Source organism: Hippichthys cyanospilos, chromosome 8, assembly GCF_059441005.1.
Source record: "Hippichthys cyanospilos isolate Australia breed blue-spotted pipefish chromosome 8, RoL_Hcya_1.0, whole genome shotgun sequence".
Taxonomy (NCBI): domain Eukaryota; kingdom Metazoa; phylum Chordata; class Actinopteri; order Syngnathiformes; family Syngnathidae; genus Hippichthys; species Hippichthys cyanospilos.
In genome coordinates, this window is record NC_142376.1 from 7,755,499 (window position 1) to 7,777,839 (window position 22,341).

A 22,341-nucleotide genomic window follows, 5' to 3' on the forward strand; every position below is an offset into this window, starting at 1 on the left:
CCCGAGGCCCAACTTTCTCTGCAAATCCACCTCCCACATACTCAGGAGGAAAAAAGGGGGTCTTTCTTCTCTCAGTTAGGGTCTGGGGGTCTACAGGGATCATTTGAGAAGGGCCAATGTGGTTTTCAATCATGCTGTTCTCATCTTTGCTCCGCTTACACACACACACACACACACACACACACACACATACATCCGCCGCACAATTATGGGACTTTTAATAAAAAAAAAAGGCTAGCATATTATTCCCAGAAAAGCAAACCTCTCATGGGAAGGAGGCACAATGAAACAATATTTCAATTAAAGCTACATCCATCAAAAGCTCCAAGAAGCCACAGTTCAATCGAGATTGCGGTAATGTGATACGGCGACGACAAGCTATTTATTGCACTGCACCTGCCGTTACTTGCTGACTTGCCGTAGATTTGTCCAAAATATTTGTTGTCCATTTTTAACAATGAGGCCAAATGCCAGCCAAACTTAAAGTAATAGTCAAACAAGTAAATGATGTGTATTTACAACTCAAATTTGCCTTGCCTCTGCTATCTTAAAGCTAACAATGGAAAATGCTATCGGCAGGCTAACTATGAGCATCGCTATGGTGTTGTTGAAACGATTTAATATTTAAACATAAATGGTCCGGGGTAGATGATATGACAATATTCATATGCATATATTCTTTATCCTCATTGACTAATTTGCAGTTTACTGTGTTATTTGTAGATGTTACGCAGATGGGCTGGATCAGATCTGCCGAGATTTTGCATCTACTCAAAATCGATAATCGTCCGTAATGTCATCATTTACCGATCCGTCAACGGCATTGATTTGAACTTTACGCAATCTAGTTACTCCAGTCACTGAACTTTTTTTACACCTATTTTCCAATATTTTCCATTTTTAATGGGGGATTTTAATTATTTTTTGGGCCTATTTTCTGTTTATTAAATGCTTATCAGTGTTTTGAGGAAAATTTTTAGGATTAGTGTGCTGGTCCAACCCCAAATTCCCGCAACTAGTGGGGTTGACCACATTAAATGAACAAGCTGCTAAAATCGATTGGATATTTTGACCCATCTTTTGATCAGTTCAAAATTCTGGTCTAGTAAATCCCAGTTACTGTTATTATGTTATTTAATGTAAAACTTTAAATACAGTATCCTTGTAGGACCGTCACTATCGAATACCTTTAGAATCAATTATTCTATCGATTATTCCATTGATTAAAACGGTTGTCGATTAATCGAGTAATTTTGACAATTCTGAGTGGATTCGTGATATTTTCATTTGAGCTAATGGGTAAAATGATTTGAGATTTTAGGTTACATCATCAATAAATCAAACTTATATTTTAAAACACAATTGTAACTGTAAAATCAATATGTATTTTCTCGACCCTTGCATCCTTTGATTTTTTTTTTTTTTTTTTTTGGCCCTCTGCGTGAAATGTTTATACACCACCTTTTTCACCCTAATCTTTATTAGGGTCTCACTCTCATCTCCTGACAATGAGAGCAGGCAGCCAGCCACTGTGTTCTACTGCAGCCGCTGTCAATCAGCAGGCTATCATAGCCTTTGATGACAAGTGGGGTGTCACAGTGAGAACAGCAGCTGTCTCTTATGAGAAAGTGTTCTCCCTCAATCTGTTAGCGGCCCGATCCGGCTCCAACACCGGCAGCATGTTAAAGGGCCCCGTATAGGAGTTTCGCGACTCAGATCATATCGACACTGAGAGAAATACCTCGTCAGGTCGTAACAGTTTAGCATCTCTGGAAAATGCACGGGCCATAAGGAAGAGGTAGTCAGTTGGGAGCTTGATACGCGTAGGAGCGGAAGGTTGGGAATAGTCATTCGTGGAAAGAGTTGCATTTATCTCCTAAGCTTTAAACTTTAATCTCTAATGTGCAAGAATATGGCTAATTATCGCTGTTATCATGCTGTGTTATTGGAAGCCATAAACACTATTTTTAGTCATCAGCTGTTACTACCTTGATAGTGCACACTAAAGGCCCCTTTAATGGAAAACGGAATGAGTTGGAACGTCAGTGGGAAAACAACAAAAAGCGCTTTCGGAAAATTGTATGGGTTGACGATCAAAGGGGGATTCGGGGGAGGGGGGTCATAAACGGATGTATCAGGTTAATGTTGTTGGTTTACTGTGCACGGTGGATGGAGCGGCGGTCGCACCGTACCTGTCACAACCGAGTAGCTCTGGGAGACGCTGGAGGCCAGGTCGGAGCTGCCGCTGCTGGAGAGGCTCGGCTTCACGTCTTCCAGGCCGGCGTTCAAGGACGGGAGGGAGTACTCGTTCGCCTGCGTGAGTACACGGCAAATACCCTTCACCAAAGGCTCATCGCGCATTTTTAACTGCGGGGCCATTCCGCTGAGGCGGTGCTATCTCTGTCCTTGGGAAATCAAATGTTAAAATACAGAATCAAATTCAACATTATTCTTTTAATAAGCACATCAATGTAACATAATAATAGACATTCTTCCATTCATTCTCTAACTTGCTTGTATAATTACTTTTTAGGTGGTATATATATATATATATATATATATATATATATATATATATATATATATATATATGTGTATATATATATATATATATATATATATATATATATATATATATATGTGTATATATATATATATATATATATATATATATATACACACATATATATATATATATATATATATATATATACACATATATATATATATATATATATATATATATATATATATATATATATATATATATATATATATATATATATGTGTATATATATATATATATATATATATATATATATATATATATATATATATACACATATATATATATATATATATATATGTTTATATGTGTGTGTGTATACACATAAAAAAAAAAAAGAAGAATTTCCAGAAGTCACGTGGGCCCCAGGAAGTTGCATCATTCAACCCAAGGTACATAATTTTTCAAGCAAGTAGGTTGAGGAAGGTTTTCAATTTTAATTTCTTTGTAAACGTTTTTTGAACTTCATTTACCCAGGCAAGATAGATAAAGAATAAAAATCTTATTGGCTGAATAGTAATTTGAGAAAGAATTGGGGTTCAAACAATTCAACAAAAGAAAGCAAACAAAAAACAAGAAAGTAAACTGTACAAGTTAGACAATACAACAAAACAAAACAAAACAGATCTCAGCACAGTTCTGCTACCAAAATATTTGTTTTTCCTCATGTCATTTGTATATTTAAAAAATAAAACGTGCTTTAAATAGCTTTTATTGATCATTCAGGGCCGGCCATGTATTCCGTAGACTGCGAATTCTATCACAGTTGCCGAGGTAACAACGAATCACAGCCCATCTACTCAGAAAAAAGGGAAGCCGTGATTTGTCATTACCTAAGCCCTGAGCAACTGTCATAACAATTTCACTAGATGGCAAGTGGCAAAATGGCCTCTCCCTGGGATGGATTAAGAAAAAGACACATTTTGTTTTTTAATTCATATTATACAATTGCAATCATAATCAAAATCTTGTGTTTGGAATAGTGGCTGCATATTATTCTAAAGAAAATTTTAAGGTTGGCTTCCCTTTAGTGGTCAAAAGTTCGTTAATGTCTGTCACAATAGATCAAATACTTATATTAATGTTCTGTTGGCACTTTTTTAGCACCGGGGTCAAGTTATAGAAAATGTTTTCAAAACTACAGAGTCTTTTCCGTATTTATATTATTGTGTTTTCTTGGTACTTTTCTCTCAGCTAACCCTTTCAGAATGGGATACCTAGACAAAGTGATTCATTCATATTGCGGCATAAATATTCGGCTACTTGGGCGAGCCCTGAATCGGACCTATCCTGGAATGCTGTTTCCTAGGCCCCCTTATTGTGATTCCTCCCGGATAGTTCCCGTGACAACACTCTTGCCCGTGCTGGCTGTGCTTTTACCGAGAGCCTATGATGTATGCATGCATTAGGCCTTGTCTGAAGGCGAAGCAAGGCGGGCAGTAGAGGCAGAACGGGATGAGCGAGGGATTGGGAGAAAAGTGAAAGGACGGGGTGTCAGCTGGCGCTTTGTGCTCCACTGCAGTCATCCCTGTGACCAGTCAAGGGAGGAGACATTCAGGGCTTTGTTGCAGGAGAGACATGTGGTTGTGATTTTTAAAGGAGAGCACCCCAAAACTCTCCTATTGTGCTTTACCTCCAAGACACCTAAAAGTGGGTTGATAGAACATCTTTTAATCTTAAATTCCCGTTTCATTGTGGCAGCTACCGTAGGTGAAAAGCACGGCATTGATCTCCTTTGAGTTTGTGCCATGACACTTCCTGGCCGGCCTCTTCTTCAAGGGGATAAGTGTGTGTGCACAGTGCTTGTATCAGAGGGCATCTGTTTGTCTCAATGGGACGGGGGTCCCTCAGGGGCGAGCCGCTGACCCCGGCCTTGTCCGCCTCTATCCCAGATAAACTCTAATTGTCTGCTTACAACTGTTCCCTGGCACTAGGCTGGATGTTCCTCTCTATTCCGCCGAGCCTCCGCCGCACAAGAGCCATTTTGTCATGCAGATGAGCGGTGGGCAGGGTCGGGCAGGGGCCGGGCGGGCGGGTGGAGGGCGAGTGGCGAGCACAGAATGACCCCACCACATGGCTGCCAGAAGTGTGGGAGGGATGAGGCCTATTGAGTCTGGCCTCTTCAAAATGGCTTTTTAATGCTCTGACGCAGACAGCAGACAAGCCCCTTAATAGCAAGTGTACCCCACCTTTTCAGGCGGGGGTGTCGCCAACAGGGGAAAGAAAGAGGAGGCGCGCACAAAGAGCGCAAAGCGAGCTGATTAATATTGCCTTAAATTAAAACTGATTTTTCTAGACCCGTTTCTGATGCCATTTTTCGCCTCCCTCCCCTCGCTCCTCCACCTTCCTCCTGCCTTTTTAATACCTTCTCCTGTGCTCTTTGTGATTGCAAGTCATTTCCAATTCGTTTTGGTATTGATCTTGCCGTAGAAATCACTTTGGTAATTAGCTGCATTAGGGACTGTATAGCGGGCTGCGGGGCTGTCCCTCTGATTTATCGCCGCTGTAATTCCCAGCGATCGCGCAGAGATGAAAATGAACTCAATTAGGCCGGCGCTCAGCCTGCCTGGGCACCCACATAGAGTTCGCGCGGCAAAATTAATAGTCTCTTGTTGTTTAACTCTGGGATTCATGTAAATAAAGGTTAGCCACTATAATAGGCTGTAGGTTTTCCATGCGGCTGCAAACGCGAGATCTTATTCGCCTCGTAATAAAAAGCTGCAGAGGCTCCTCGGGAAATATGAAAACAACCCACCTGCTCGGGTTTGATGTGTTCGGAAGTGGAGAAGACATCCGGGTAAGAGGGCCGTTCGAACACGCGGTCCAGGGCCTCCAGCTGCTGCTGGGTGAACGCGTCCGCTCGCAGGTGCTTCCTCAAACTCTCCACGCTGCCCTGAGAATCGCTGCCCGGGCCCGAGCCATCAGAACCGCCTAAGGAGAGAAGTAATGGACATTGTTTTACATCACTACATTTTTCTGAGTTTTGCAATGTGTATCGTTACAAGTACCATGCACTATCATTACCCTGATAGCGTAATTGCCAAAGTCAATAACAATAATAAAAAAAAAAAAAAAAAGAGTCCAGTTTAGTTGGTTCAAAATCACTTTGACTTAGATGAAAGCTTGGAGCACCGTTATCACCGCATCCTCTGTTTTTTCCACGTTGGCGCTCTGATATCACTATGCCAGCCGCGATCAAAATTGCAGTCGTTGTGACATGAATGCATTCGGGCGGTACATGACATGTCTGCAGGTATCAAAGTCAGGAACAGTACATTTTAAATTTCAAACTAAGGACAAACGAAATGGAACATGAAGCAATATTGCAAAATTGTGTTGGAGTGACTTCTTTGCAAAATGTTGGATGCCTTTATTGTGTGGCATATGATATGGATGGATCATTAGTAGAGCAACTTTCTGGTAGCTAAGACAGGTAGTTAATCTATTTTCTGCAGTTGCTAAATAAAATTGGATTGGATTCTTTGATAATTTAATCAATCTTTGATCTTTACATCAAAGGCATTTCAACATCAAAGGCAAAGCATTGAAAGAAGACAATAGGGAGCTGAAATTTTACCCGCATGGTGACACATTTCAACACGGCATGACTACCGGGAGTGTGCTAAAAATCTGTGAGAGATATGTTGAAGGAAATGACCCAAAATGGTCAAAATCCTGGCCAAGGGTTACACAAACCCTGGCGAGATCAAAAGAGCCGCTACCCTCGCCGACTCTTGACAACATTTGCCCCCAGTTGACTCGGGGCTCTACCTAATGAACAAGCTCAGTTTGGATTCGTCTATAAGCGAGAGGTTTGCACTACTTTCTAATGACATCTATGTTCCGGAGGTGTATGAAAATGTTCAGTGTATGTTCTTGTCCACCAAACTTGGAAGCAACTGGCCAAAAAGTGAAGACGCGCATAACTCAGAGGATCAATGTGTCCGGGCCAAGCCATCCCTACTGAAAGCCTAGGGTACAAAAGCTGAGCCTTTGACTGTACCACCTCAGTGACACGCGATTGAACCCCCGGCCACAAGGATATACTTTATTTTTTAGACTCTCGGCCTCCCATATCCCAGGAGGCTTTGTGAGATAAGCACCGGGCAAACATGTTTTTGAGCAAAACGGGAGTGAGAGTGATGGCACGAGGAGCAGCGGCAGTAAATTGCGCAGGGGAACAACCTGCATGTCTGCTTCTTTTTTTTTTTTTTTTTTTATCTACCTCGACTCTGTCTCGCATACTCAGGCAGCTCCCGCGTCCTCCACCTCTCCTCGGTGGCCGCCATCAGCACGGTCATCATGTGATAGGCCCATGGTAATTGATGGATTACCTTCAGCGCAAATATATACTTGTAAAGGAGAGCGCGTGTTTCGGGAGGGGATGGGGGGGGGGATGAAAGGAGCCGTCAGGGTCATAATTTAGGATTTCCTCTCACGCAGGCACCTGAAATGTTCTCATGCAAACAACCGTTACCCTTTTAGACATCATTCTAAAATATCCTTATTTGATATCCTAAAATGTGCTTAAAAACAAAAACTGAATGACACGTTTCAGTAGTGTGTAAACAAAAAACAGTGTGAATGTTGCAGTTTTGCTAGATTTTTGAGGGATTAAGTTTCACACATCATCTCTGTGATGTTTGAAAGATTTCAATTGTATTTTAGTAGTGTGTGAGAATATTTAGGTTTTAGGTTTTGCGTGAGCACATAAACATGAGTGTGATAGCCTTTTAGAGTGTTTGAATGGTTGTGTAATGATATTTCATGAGTATGTGTGAGAGTATTTCAGTGTCGCATCCAAGAGAGCCTTTCAGTCCCGTGTGTGAGAGGTAATCCTGAATTATGTCCCTGATGGGCCCACGTAGGAAAGTGTGCCTGGCGATGGCGCGCACAGCTTCTCATCCTGCCAGCGCAAAATGGGGAGCCATTATTTAACGTTACTATTTCCTCGGTAGCGTATTAGCCTTCCCTTTTTCGCTCTCTCGTAACACCGGCGCAGCCGCGGCATATTGCCTGTCGTCCGGGAAGCAGAATGGAGCGAGGTCCGAAAGACGACGGGGCACCGAGGGCAAGCATATGCATTTCCTCGCACAGTCACCCTCTATATAAACAAATGAGCCCTCTCCTCCTGGTCATCTCTGACCCCATCAGCAATGGCTGTGGCACACTCATCACCCCCCCCCCCCCCCCCCCCCCCCCCCAAAAAAAAAAAAAAAAAAAGGGTTAGGGCATTCCAGGGACCTCCACTCCACTCCTCCCTCCCCTCCTCCGCCAACAGCGGATGAGGGCTTAGCTCCCGTACAAATCTGTCATTCTAAATTTGCAGCAGATTATGTTCTCTCCTGGGCGAGCCGCCGCTGATATATGATATGCAAGTCCACTATTGATTGCCTGATCCGCCGGCGGAGGAGGGAGGCGAAATGAACTTGGAATGAACACCATGCCTCAACTCATTGTGCGTATAATACTCTACTTAATCCCACATTTTTCTGTGCTATGGAATTCAATTGATCAATCATGTTCCACTGATGGTACCATTTCAGGGGCGTTATTGCCATTCTGCTCGGCTGCTTGACCTTTTTTCAATGGCTGAGGCCAGGGGATGAACCTGGCTCGCACCAAGAAATAGATCCACGGGGGAATGAAATGGAGGACGGCAATTGGGTGTGAGTGTGTGTATGTGTAGACGGAATAGAAGGCGTGATGGCTGTGTTTTACGGGAAAAATACAGTGTATTGACTTGTGTTTTGTGGCACACATGGGAAGGCTTTTTTTTGTTTTTTTTTTCTTACCTACCTCCACCAGCCGGGTTATGTTGTTTATTTACAGTATTACAGGGAAAGAGAAAGGCTCGACATTTTATAGAAAAATTTGGTTTCACTTGCGGAATTTTGTTAAACGTGGTGAAATTGATTCAGTAATTACAGTACCAGTCAAAAATGTGGAAACGCCTTCAGATTTACACTTCTACCGCTTGTGAACTGAAAATACCTCAACGTCATAAGCCATAAGGAGAAAATACAAAGATGTGCAAAGCTCTTAGCTGGAGAAAAGGTACCAACAAGGACAAATCTAAGTATAACACATATTCTGATTTGATTAACATATTTCATTAACAAATAATTCCATCAATATTCCTCTACAATGTCAATGACATCAATATAAATCTACAATTAAGCAAATTTAAAAAAAAGTGAAAAACACGACGATGCAGAGGGTGTTTACAAACTTTTGACAGATACTGTTGTTTGAAGCTTAAAGGAGAAGTCAAGTCACAAATCATATTACAATAATCTGTTCTATAGAGCCTCACTTGTCTAAAAGTTATATTAGAGCTCATAGTTGCTTGAGGCTCATGTAACAACCAAATCAGGACTCAGCTTGTGACTATTACATAAATAAACCAAAAAAAAAAAAACATTGTCACATCTGTGCTTGAAGATTTAAATACTAACCCCTCAAATTGTGGCATACATGGAAGGTTTATTTTAAGGATTTGCTATAGCTAGTTAACGAGATCGCTAACTGGGCGTTGTAGTGATAGAAATCAAAGCAAGTCACGATTGCGTTGGATAACCTTTGATGTGAACGAATATGCTCAAATTCATATTATGTTGTGAGTGTGTGTGTGTGTGTGGGGGGGGGGGGGGGGGGGGGGGGGTGAAATGACAAAAACACGTACCACTTTTTAGCTACACCAATAATGAGGAACACAGAAATAGTGTAAAACACTTTCATGGTTTCGGCTCTATTTTAGTGCAATATACGCAGAGGTGGGTTAGACTTAGTGCTGGTATTTCATCGCCATGTACTCGCCATATCCAGCAGACCCTTTGCTTAAACAATTTTGTGTGTCTAATTTCTGCTTTCAATTTTGGACTAAGATCCATTCCATCTTTTGTCAATTCCACCAATTATGCGTGTGAAGACATTGCAAATTTGTAGCTTTTGACAGACTGGCTCTTTCAGCGGAATTAATGGTAAATCATGCATTTTCAGAATTCCCCATTAGGGCCTGATGTTTGACACGTATCATATAAGATGGCTGCGATAAATCAGATTCATCCTTTTGACAGTCAGCGTGTCAAGCGGAGTGTGAAGCCCAACTGTCAGCGTGTGTGTGTGTGTGTGTATCTCATTGACTGGTCTGTTTCATTTTCTCTGTAGTTTTTGCAATCCCCCCGGGTGTCTCAGCAGGTATCCCCGCTATCACTCCCACAGCACCGGCCGATCGCGTTCCTCAATCCTAACACCAGCGTGCAAGAAGATAAGCCGAGATAAAAACAAGACTTGTCAAAACAGCCCCTTTCACGCGGCGTCCCAAAAGCAACGTGTGTTAATAAGCCCCCTTTGATCAGAGCAGATGGATGCTTTCGGTGGTTCAAACGCCCTCCGACAAACACTCGCTCGCCGCTGCAGATGCTATAAAGCGGCAAATCGCGGGGAAAACAATTAGCCGGGCGCGCTTGAAATTTGCACCCGCATCGATCGGCGGCTAACCGAGGTGGCCCCTCCGAGCGGACTACAACGCTATCAAACGCCTCTTTGTTTTACTTGGTCCCCGAGGGGGATGTAAATGTCCCACGGTGGCGCTCTTATTGTCGTTCTTTCATCTCCACGTTTCTTCTGATAAGATAACCGAGGGGAGATCCAGGAAGGGAGCCTATTTGAAAGGCAAAGGAATTCCTACACGCCACCTCGCTGTAAATCATCGGCTTTCCCGCATCGCGGGGCCTTTCCGCATCCGCCCTCCGCTGATAGCTGGCATCATCGCAAATTGTGGATCATTTGTTGATTTTTCTTTTCTTTTGTTTTTTTTTTCTTCCAGCGTGCGTTTGGAGAAGAAATAGGAGGGGAGCATAAACAAAGTGGTATACCCAGAGGGTGAACACTGCTTCCCTGTAAGCTAGCTATATTTATGAAACCTCTGATGCGGAAATGAGAGCGGCGGGTACGGTGGGGGGAGGGCGAAAGCGGTACAGGGAGCGAGAAAGAGAGGGAAGCGCAACTGCCTGGGCTGTTAAGATGCTGTTATGTTACATCGTGTTTAAGAGCTTTATTAATTCGATTTAGCACCATCAGCCGGTTTACCGACTGTCAGCAGGCGTCAAGATGCTGCTTGATGCTTACTTTCACATCCTGTACTTGACATTGCCCCCCCCCCCCCCCTCCCCACCACCACCTTTCTTCTTTCCTTTATTTAATTTCAACTGTGGATGTTAATCTAAATAGAAGTAGGCTAATATCTGCAATGACATACAGTATGAAGGAAACTCTAACTCATTCAATCCCAAAGATCGGTTTTCATGTTTTTGTCCAGACATTTCATCAAAGGTACTTTTTTTTTTTCTTTTTTAAGTGTTGGCTAAGCAAACATCTAAAATTGCTAGTACCAAATGAATCAAGCACTAATAATTTCTATAGTACTTAATTAACACAAGTCATTAATCACTTTAGTTCAATAAGTACTAGTAAGTGGTTACTTTTGTGTACCTACGTGCTAAAGTAATAGATTACTCAAGTACTAACCTTGATGGAGGTACTGAACCCAGAAATTTTCACATTCACTGAATCCTTCTTTAGTGACAAATTAAATTAAATGTCATAGGGAAATGTTTTGTTTTTTTAACTGGTGCACAAAATGAATCGCGTAAAAGCATCACCTTGTTCAAAGAACGAAAATGCACAACACAGTGCATGAACTCACAACAAATCCACATTGGTCCACTGAACCCCTGAGACCGAATCACCGAACCCTTAAGGGTCAATCAAACCCAGGTTAGAAACTACTGCTAAAGTAATCAGTACTTTACTACCTACAGTGGTTACTTTTAGCACTTTAATGCCTAAACTAATCAATTACTACCCCCAAAGTAATTGATAATTCAGTACTTTAGTAACTCAAATAACCACTTGATTACCTAAAGTAGTCAAATACTTTAGTACCTAATAACCTAAATGAATTGATTCCTTTAGTTCTTAATTCATTTAGTATCAGCCATTTTTAGATTTACAAAGAATGACATCATATGTACATAATGCTCTGGTAACAATCACCGCTCAGTTTGTGAATGTCATGTGATCAAACACTGAAAACAGGTGAGCCGTGATTGGCTATTACCCAAGCTTTGAGCACCTTATGACATTTTCAGTCAAAAGCGTGTGAAAAATGTCTTTCAAAGGCATTAATTGTGGGTTTTGTCATCCATTTATTTATAGACAAATTCTAAACTATTTACTGCTGAAAATACCTAAAAACGGTAAAGTATCCCTTGAACGTTATCTAATGAGCTTGCTCATTGGACACCCTTGCTAATCGGCTAGCTTATAGCTTGTAGATGACCCCCTTGAAATATGTTCAAGCCAGCAGCGACTATAAGGTCATATAGTTTCCATCTTTTCCTTCACAAGCTCCTCGTTCTCAAAGTCTTTCTACTTTTTGTCCATCAATTACATTTTCAACACTCAACAAGAAATAACTCACCTAATTGAAGCCTCCCCTAAAAATTTGCACAATTGCTAACAACGCTCTACTCTGTGGTGTGTCAAATTCACAAGACATTCATTTTTGCCTTGCTGGGACTTTAAATAGGAAATTAAAAAATTCCATTCAGACACTTATATAGTGCACCCCTATCCTGCTTTTATACGACTTCTCATTTGCTCGGCTCCCCTGAACCAGCCCGCCGTTTAGCATTTTAGAGTTTTTTGTGGAAACATAATTATTCCCCTTGCCTTCTTCTCCCTCCTCAAGCTGAGTAATGCGTCGCTCCATTAATTCTCAGCGTCGCTGCCCATAATTGACTTTTCCTTGACATGATTCCTTCTCCATCCAGCGAATTGCCTCCCCATATATATATATATATATATATATATATATATATATATATATATATATATATATATATATATATATATATGTTTGTATCTTAAAGGTTACAACTGTGTCACGACAATCCCTCTCGCCGAATTCAAATGGTTAACACACATAAAAAAATAAGGCGATGTTGATAAGAAGAAGAGGCGGGAGGAGGGGAGACCCTTTTGTGTCCCCTTCTTAACGCTCATGGCCGCTTCTTGTCTCCATGTTACGCTCTACGGACCAACTCATACCTGTGCTTTTTTTATTTATCCCCCCTCCATCCACTCCGCCCCTGCCCATCCTCCCATCATGGCGCCCATGATGCTATTTATTTCTCTTTCGCCGTGGGTGCATTTATTTTCCAAAGCGCACGGCTATTGACTCATTGTCACGGACTGGCTTGGCTAGCCAACCAGCGGAGGCTCAGGTTAAAAGCCACACGCTAACTGATTTAAACCCGGCTAGCGGGTCGCGCGTGTTAAAAAGCTACACACGCACTACAACCGTCGGACACGGCCCGATATCGCATGCGAACAAATCAAAACACAGATCCCCGTAATCAGTTGGGCTTGGCTCCTGCATACAGTCTCGCTCTTTTATGTCACGACTTAACAACCCCGCCAGGCCGTATTTTCATTTTCTCATCAGCTTCCTCTGCACCCGCGCTACAGTCGCAAGTTATGACCTTTGTTCTCTCTCTGATTTATCACGCTAGCTCCCGACTGGCCCGTCCTCCCGAGAGCTCCGCCGGACTCCATTCAGGATGTGCTGAGCCAAAGCTGAGGTCACATCAACCCGCCCTGGCCCAAGGACTGGAGGAGAAGGTAAATCTACATGAAGCTGTCTCCCATTTTAATTAGCTACCTTTATATGAGCGGCTGGAGCGCTACCAATGCAAGGCATAAAGAAAGTTGTCACAACTACCAAGTCGAAGGATGGACATTAAAGTGCTTACGTTTGAATTAGTTTGAAACCGCACTCGGCTTGAAGCAATAAAATGTTATTATTTATTCCTTCAATATTTATTATAGAAGCTGCATGAGTTGACGTTTTAGTTACAGCATGTGACAGCGATTGGGAATTACTTTTTTACGCCATCTTCGGCATTCTTTGTTCAGTTCTTCCAAAAAACGTCCAGGTCCGCAAGATAAACTCCCTTGACTTTGAGTGGACTTTTCACTAACTTATGTAGGTCCACCCAATAAAAATCATAGTCATTTACTTCTTCCTTATGTAAAAATGATCATCATGGCGGTATTCTATTATCACTATCATCCATCTGAAACAATGTAGTGGTCAAGCAAGACAACAAAAGTGTATTGCTTTACCTTTACTTTTTCAGGAAACTATGTAGTCCAATTTGGACTTTCTAGTGAACGATATGTTGTTTGAATGGCCTGGTGAGAGACAGCAGTTTTTTTTTTCTTCATCCCTCACCTTCACTGATGATATTTTAATGTCATAAGGTGATAAAGACTTCTTTTTGTAAATATAACAAAAAAACAAGTGCTTTTTCTTTCTTTAAAATGTAATTCAGTTAACTCATTTAACCCTCAAAACACATTTGTCCTGACATTCAATCCCAGGTACTTCTATGGATATATATTTCCAAATAATTGGCTTAAAAGTAAAGTAAATTAGTACTAAAAGTCCTTTAGTACTACTTTAGTGTCTAAAGTAATAATCAATTACTTTGGGTAGCTAGTTACTTTAGGTAATAAGTAGTCAGGTAAGTGAATAATTTAGGTACTCAAGCACTAACTTTGGTAAGCATTTGCCTACAAAGTACCTGAAATACTGGGTTACTTTAATATACAAAAGTAACTGATTGCTATTGTACTTCATTCCTTTAGTACCAGCCTTCTTGAGACATTCCTTTAGCCGAATTATTGAAAAAAAACAGCACCTGGAATTGAATGTCTGGATTTAAAAATTGTACAAATATGTCTTTGGGATCGAATGAGTTAAATGTGAATTGCAAAAAGAATTCAGTGTGAATATATTTTACCACAAAGTTAAATACAACTGATCTGTACTCAGTACTGAGACAGTGATTCTTTTGGGTACCAATAGGTAACATTGATCCTATTTTATTTCAGATTGCTCTATTTTATATTGTCCACCATATACAATATGGTAATTTTTCGATATGTGTGCCACCAAAGGCCACGAGCGACAAAGGCACAGCAGTTGTCACCCAATCCTCTTGGCATGCACTCCCAAGGCAGGTCTCAATGACTGAGAGCCAGAGCGCGACTACAACGGGCTAATTTCCCTACTTTGCTTTTAATGCATTTGGCAAGGAGCAACATTCCATTTCCTGTAATGAGATACACAAATAAATCTGGCTATGGATAGATTTGGAGAGGGGTGGCGGAGGCGACGCCGGCGGCGGGGGCTAAAGGACACCTTCTTCCCAGCGTTGTCGTAATTGGTATCGCTGCTCGCAGACATGCAAACCAATCTCGCCGCAGATAGGGTTGAGACTTTTTTTTTTTCTTCCTCTTCCCTCCCCTTAAGGCTATTTCTTTTGTCTTTTCGATAGCTTGCACATCCACGATAGAGTGAGGAAAAAGGGGGGAGGGTGTTAATTTGTGAATTAATAGCTTCCTCTCTGCAGAATTGCAAATTCTTTTAAATGTCACCGTCCTCGCCGGGTGAAGAGCATTCGCGCAAATTGTCACACTTATTTCATACACTCGCACAAATCCAAAAATACATCCGCCTTTGACCCCGCTCCCTCAAAACATGCCACTGAAGTTCATCGCCTTTGCACGTGATCATCCTTTTCCCGGTTGGAAATTATTAGCGCTCGTTTGTTTCTTTTTTTTTTTTTTTCTTTTAGCCTGACGCTGTAATCTTGTCACCTTTATGTGCAATTTAAGGCAGGTGTGTTCAAATATATGGCTTGCGGGCTGGTTCTGGTGCACAAGTAGGTTTAATTAGGCCCGTGAGATGATTTCACCAAAAAAAAAAAAAAAAAGCTGAATTTTGTTATTTCTAAAAATATTTCTAAAGTTATGTGAAAATATCCCACGATTTTATTGGTCCGACGCACTTGGAAATCGATTTTTCTCTATGCGGCCCGCAAGCTGAAATGAGTTTGACACCCCTGGTTTACGGTAAAAGCAAACATGCAGCAAAACACATAACTAACACAAACCCATTTATAATACATGTATTCCCCCCACCACCCTAAAAAATACATGTAAAATATTGTCGTTTTTTTAACAACCATTTTCAATCTTTTCAATCTTTTTTTACGTGCTATACTATGCTATAAATTATTTTCAGCTAAGTATCCCTTACCCATTACAACATATTTTTGGTTTAAATTAACGTTATGTAAAACTTTGAAACGACAATTGCAAGGGTATCTATATTCCTATTTTATTCAGCAACTCCATAAAATAGAGTAAAAGCATCTGTTTGTATTTCTTGTCCGCCATATATTTGTGTCACAACTGGCAAGCACATTTGCACAGTATTAACAAAATAAAGGCAAAACATTTTTTGTAAAAGATTCATTATAACAATTTAGGTTGTTCCACGTTCCAATTAATTTGCTCTTAATTTGTAAAGTACTGTATTATTGCACTGGATCATAAGGCGAACCTTCAATAAATTACGTTATTTTTTTCATCCCCCCAAAATGAAAATGTGCGGTTTATGCACTGCATAAGGCGCACCAAATTATAAGGTGCAGTGTCAGCATTTGAGAAAATTAAAAGCTTTTAGCTGGGCCTTATAGTGTGGAAAATACAGTAATGCTCATGTCACTGCATTAAAAAACATTAAATTAGATATACTGATACTTGTAGAAACCCTGTTCGTATCTGTGCATTCCTAAACCTCCATGGGTACTCCATGGGAACCCCTGATCATAATATGATTGTTTTTTATGTGTTATTCATACAATTTTAAAGTAACCAATAATTTGTGGGTAATTTCATATGTTAATGCTACGCACCATTTTTGGAAAGGCACAATTGCTTGATGACCCAGTCTGAATTATATTGAGCCGCATGCCATTTCTACATTTAATGTATCCATTTCTATTCATTTTAGCTCACTTAATTCATCCCTTGAAGGGCGAAAAACAGCAAGAACATAAAGTGCAGTATTCTGCTTACCCCATCCCCTCCCCCTTCAAAAAAAGAGGTTTAACTTACAATGTCCTATTTTCCTTCCATCCAAGTGGTTGCCAGTCCAGAGAACTAAAAAGACAGAAACATAAAAGAGAAAATTGGCCCTTTTAAAATGTATTATTTCTTTGTTTTGGATGAAATAAATGCTCATCTGAAAATGTTGACACACGCTGTCACTCTGTTGCTACACCTGTTCAAGTCTCCACCAGGGACATGTTAATTCACAGGCATTAAAAAAGCCAATTGTTTGCACGTCCAATAATCTATTAGCCCTCGGGCAGTGTGTGTCCACAATGAGAATATCTGGCTCGGACCGGTTTGCCTTGCGCTTAATCTTTCCATGTATCTGCGCGTGCCAAAACAGCAAAGTGGTACTTTGCTTAAAATGCTGCAGAAGCTGTAGTTCAAAAAGATGATTATTGTTGACGGCTCGCTTGTATCATGACGCTTGAGCGTGGTCTAAAATAGAGACGTGCGGGTGTTAAAAAAAGTTCAATTGACTAACAAGGCCGCGCCTGATATACAAAGTAACAAGTCACTGGAGACGCCGCTCGCAAAACGCTCATCATAATCGCCGTCTTCCTCAACTGCAAACAGACGGAGTGGAAGGCGAGAGAGGGGATTCAAAAGAGAGCGCGCGTCCTTGTTTCCTCACCTTCGTCTCGTTTCCTCTTCTCGCCGTTGGAGCGGGGGATTCCCAGGATGCCGTTGATGGAGTAGGATCCCACGGGGTCGTTGGAGGCGCTGGTCACAGGCGGGGAGGCTGTGCTGGGTACTGATCGGGGGAAAAAAAATCCAGTAAGGCTGAGACTGGAATCGCTCCATTTTCAAACTCTACGCAATCGTTTACTAGGTTTCATGTCAGTTATCTGCAAATGCGCCAAGGAAACACCTGCGGCGGTATTTCTTGGCAGAGGATGAAAAATATAGGACTGTGATAATTATGTTGTCTACATGTGTTGCTGCACTACTTGTTTTTGAAATCTTCCTTTGTTGTTTACAATTTACAGTGCTTTGCGTTGTATTAGCATTTAGCTAGCTGTTATGAGGTTTAAAAAGTATCGTTATTTTCTTTTTTTATATTACGTTTGGCATAGAAATTCAACAGGTAGGGGTTAGGAAAAAGCTTGGTGCCTCCTTTCTTGAAGAACCGTTTACCCCTTGTAAAGTGTTGGTATTTTTCTTAATCAACTATTGTTTATGGTTCTGTCTTTGGTTTTCAAAACAACATATCATTTTCTGTTAAAATACTCAATACTTGCTTTATACTTGCTTTTTCATTTGACATTTGCTGCCACCGTCTAGCAATTCTCTCTCTCTCTCTCTCTCTCTCTCTCTCTCTCTCTCTCTCTCTCTATATATATATATATATATATATATATATATATATATATATATATATATATATATACACACATGTATATGTGTGTATATATATATATATATATATATATATATATATATATATATATATATATATATATATATATATATATATATATATATATATATATATATACACATGTATATGTGTATTACAGGCCAAAGCAAAAAAAAAATTAAAAAAAATCAACAAACCAAAACAAAAATATAATCCTGGACTATGGACTACTGAAGTTATCCAAACACACTAAAAATTGGCTATTTTTTTCCTTTTCTTAATGAACTACATAGACAAATATATATATATATATATATATATATATATATATATATATATATATATATATATATATATATATATATATAATGTGTGTGTAGCATCAATGTTGATATTTAACCGTGCTTTTTTGTTCATTCCTCAGAGTCCAAACTCTTACCTATGGTGTGTCCCGGCGTGGACAGCGGCGTGACGGATCCATCGGGAGACGGGTGGAACTGCTGCTGGACTTTGGTGCGAATAATCCTGGTAAAGTGAACAACCCACACACACACACACATGCGATCAATCAATGCCGCCTCCCTCGAGCATGGAGATTTCACAGCAGGCCGGGCCGCCCCGGGACACTTTAAACACGGCTCATCATGTCCACTTATGCCCCGTGCATGTGAAAGCGCCCCGCCGTCGGAGGGCTCCGCTCGTACCCTCCCCGTTCAGGCCCCAAATAGGCAATCTCTGGGTTTTAGGGTCAATCTCCGGGTTTGCGCGAGAGGCAGAACGAGCGCCGCCCCCTCCCGAAAGCGCGCTTTCAATCGAACTAGATTCAGCGCTCCGGAATATGATAAAGTTCACGCGTCGGGACGACGCGAAGCGGCGGGAAAGTCTTCATTGCACTTTGGTCGGAATGATCTTGCAAACAAAGCATGAAATCACATCAATTCACCTCAATGATCAGCTTGACTGACTCTACCTGGCCAACTCTAATAATCTCCCTCCCTGGCTGCCTCTTTTCCTCTCTGCCTCCCACATCCATTTCTCTCATATCTACTTGCTGGACCACTTTTGTCCCAACCTCAGTCCTTTCCCTGCTTTTTACAAGCTACTTTCTCAGGCTTTCCGTGGAACCGTATTAGAAGTATTGGATTTATTCAAACCATGAATTAGAAGAAAAAAAACTTCACTTATCCCATCATCTTCGGCAGTAAAAAGTTAAGAATCTGTCCTATTATTTATTTTTTTTTTTTAAATGTAATGTTGATTTTTTTTTAATCCCTTTAAAAACACATTCTTCCACTCATTGTCGCCTGAAATTGACATCACGTGTGCTCTCGACTCCAATAACAACCAATAACAGCTAAGCTGAAAGTCACATGACTAAACCCAGAAACCAGGTCAGCCACGATTGGCCATTACCTGAGCCGTGTGATGACATTTTCACTTGACAGTAAGTGGAAAAATTACTTTTAAAGCTGTACATAAAAAGTTATCAAGTTAACCAAAGACACGCTATTTACCTGTACTTTTTATTGCTAAAAAAAAAAAAAAAGCTAAAGGAGTTTAGTATCCCTTTAAAAAAAAAAAGTTTTTTACCGACCAACTTTTATGGTAACGCAACACAATGGCAGTAATGAAACCAACAACATAGCTCGAGAGCAGATCTTTTACAGTCAAAAGTTTGGAAACATCTTCTAACACAAAGACACGTCACACACAGTACATGAAGTCTAGAAAATCAAGCTATTGATTCTTGAATATTCTTAGCACAGCTGTAGACTAAAAGCCATTCCTGGTCAAAAAGCATCATTCACATAATCAAAATGACTGAGAAAATGCCAAGATGTGCCAAGATGTTATCCCAACAAAAGACGTCGCCTTTAAGAAGCAAAATTTCAAATGTCTTGTTTTAATTACCACTTTTGAACCAAATAATTCCATCAATGTTTTTCTGTAATATTGATGGCTTAAGTATTCTACAATTTAGAAAAATTTTGAATAATAAAAACAAAACAAAAAAAAAACTGGATGAGAGGGTTTTTACTGGGTACTGAGTACATTTTACTGGAAACTGCATATATGTAACAACTTTGAACAAGGTGAAACAATGGGAAATTGGACTAAAAATGAAGAATATAAATAAGTAATATAAATTTGTATTGTTCAAGTATTTATTTTCCACCAATCACTCATCACTAAAATAGTAACGAAACTTTTATTTCTAACACGCAAGGGAAAAAAGGTAATTTAGTTACAGAAGTGATTTTATGTTCTGTGTCTTGTGAACTTCTCAGGCTGGTGGTTTTATCGGAACTCGCCATTAACAAAAACTTGATTCGGCAGATTGTCGCACATTATAATCTTTGACTTGAAGCCGACGCAAGACGACAAGATCGGCTCAATCGCCCTTTTTCGCGATGCTCAGTTCCACTACAGTTTTCTAGGTAAACTTTTCGTATCTTTGCGCAACTACGAGCTCTGGGAGTTCGGTTTCTATTGACAGTGATGAAAGCGAGCTTTTCACTGAGCGCTTCTCTTTTAGCAAAATTTCCATACAAAGCGGGAATCATACCATTGTGGTAAAGCTGTGTGAGAAGGTTTAGCTTCTCAAACCGGCGCTGAACGACTGTCGCTAATGCAAAGCGGTAATTTTGAAAGTCTTGGATTGGTGTCACGTCTGTCTGAGTGATACCTAAAATGACGTTAAAAGAACAAAAAAAAAAACAACAGAGCCTTACTGTAACGTTTGGAGTTTTTTTAGTGATGGTGTTAACTCCTTCACTACCATTGACGGCTTCACACGTATAAAATCCGGGGCTGACTTGAATTAGTTCATTTTGAATTGAAAAATATCAAAGTGGCTTTTCATTCTTCCATTTTTCTAGACATCGTCCTTAAGAAAAATTCTCATGTGTGCCTCCAAAATTTTCTGTCTGGTTTTATTCTACCATAATTCCCCAAATATGAGACACACTTTTTTTTCCCAAAATGAAGGCCAAAAGTACGGGCGTGTCCTATAAAATGTAACGATTAGATTTTTTTAAAAATTTGACACCACCTGAGAAAGATCAATCTGTAGAACTTTGTGCACCGTTTAGATAACATGGAAATGTATTGCATTTGACCCATTTATTAATTGCAGTCTTTTGAAAAATACACACACTAATAAACCTGGAGGAACACGGACAATGTGTAACTTTGGGCAAAATGAACTCAAGTTGCGTCATAGGAAAAAGAAAAAAACAACTGCCCGGAGCGCAGCGTTCACTGACTGCCCACCGTGTGGGAAATCTGAAACACACTTAACCCACAACAAATATATAACGTACGGATACAAGCACAATAAATTATGAAGTTTAGGAAGAAGCGATTTATTCTGTTTTGCTATAGTTTTTACATAAGCGCCAAATTATTGGTGTGTCCTATACACGGAAAATACCCGAATTTGGCCCTAAAATTAAGGGTGCGTCCTATACACAGGCGCGTCTTATATTTGGGGAATTACGGTATTTTTCTCTTCCTCTGTCGTCCTCCGAAGCCATCCTGACAGTTCGCGAGGTTTTCCTACGAGCATCATCTGAGGATTGCTGTAATTCTTTTCGCCAAACATAAATTTACGCCGGGATTTGCACAAGCTCTTTTGTCAACGCCGATCGCATTACAGCGCACCGTGACCGCGATAATCTTGTGATTGACACGGGAGCATGAGATTATTGAATAACGTCGGGAAGCCCGCGCCGGGGCCCGACAGGTGTGACAAAAGAGAATTACATGGCTGTGCGTGTGTGTGTGCGCGCGTGTGTGTGTGTGTGCGCGCAGGGCTCCGGGCAGCCAGGGGTTAACGTCCTCGGGGAAGAAAAAAAAAAATTGTACACTCTTTTCATGTGTCTCATGTGTTCCCCGTCCTCCACAAAAAGGCCCCACGGCCTCCTCCAGAAAACACACATCAATATTTTATTTGAATTTCTAACATCTCACCACAAGGGTTATCCGACCGCATGGCTCGGGGGAGACTCATAAATTCAAGGACTTTGTTTTCCACTCCACGTTGTCGCTATTGAATAAGCAATTCTGGAAGAGGCGAATTAACGACTTTTGTGTTTGGGGCTGGCGTGGAAAGAGGGAAAATCCCCAGAAGAAATATTAAAATAGGGATCGATAGCGTCGGAAGTAGCTTTTCTTTTCTTTTTTTTTTTTTTTTTTGAGGAGGAGGAGCTCGTGACTTTGTGGGCAAACAGAGTGTAACCCAAGCACCTTGTCATCTTTAATAATTCAAGTCCAAAAAAATGTGTTTAAGCCAGGACATCCTCTTTAGTCAGGAGAGCAGAGGTCAGACCCCCTTCACTGCGAAGACCAAAGATTCTGCTGCCTCCTTCACACCTTTGCC

General features: G+C 40.7%; 1 protein-coding gene and 1 long non-coding RNA gene across 4 annotated transcripts in view; one reads left to right on the plus strand and one right to left on the minus strand.

Moving 5' to 3' along the window:
• The window catches only part of LOC148420010 (uncharacterized), an 83,582-nt gene extending 65,113 nt beyond the window's left edge, over positions 1–18,469 (plus strand). Inside the window, exons 6-7 of the long non-coding RNA XR_015866483.1 lie at positions 13,147–13,255; positions 18,385–18,469. This is a non-coding gene — a long non-coding RNA (uncharacterized LOC148420010). The remainder of the gene's footprint in view (positions 1–13,146; positions 13,256–18,384) is intronic.
• The window catches only part of pax2a (paired box 2a), a 37,125-nt gene that overhangs the window by 10,414 nt on the left and 4,370 nt on the right, over positions 1–22,341 (minus strand). For all 3 annotated transcript variants that reach the window (XM_088422207.1, XM_088422205.1, XM_088422206.1), the window contains exons 4-8: positions 18,400–18,485; positions 17,235–17,354; positions 16,604–16,648; positions 5,322–5,497; positions 2,193–2,313 (exon numbers count right to left, since the gene is read on the minus strand). In XM_088422207.1, the coding sequence (XP_088278333.1) occupies positions 2,193–2,313; positions 5,322–5,497; positions 16,604–16,648; positions 17,235–17,354; positions 18,400–18,485 (548 nt within the window). The remainder of the gene's footprint in view (positions 1–2,192; positions 2,314–5,321; positions 5,498–16,603; positions 16,649–17,234; positions 17,355–18,399; positions 18,486–22,341) is intronic.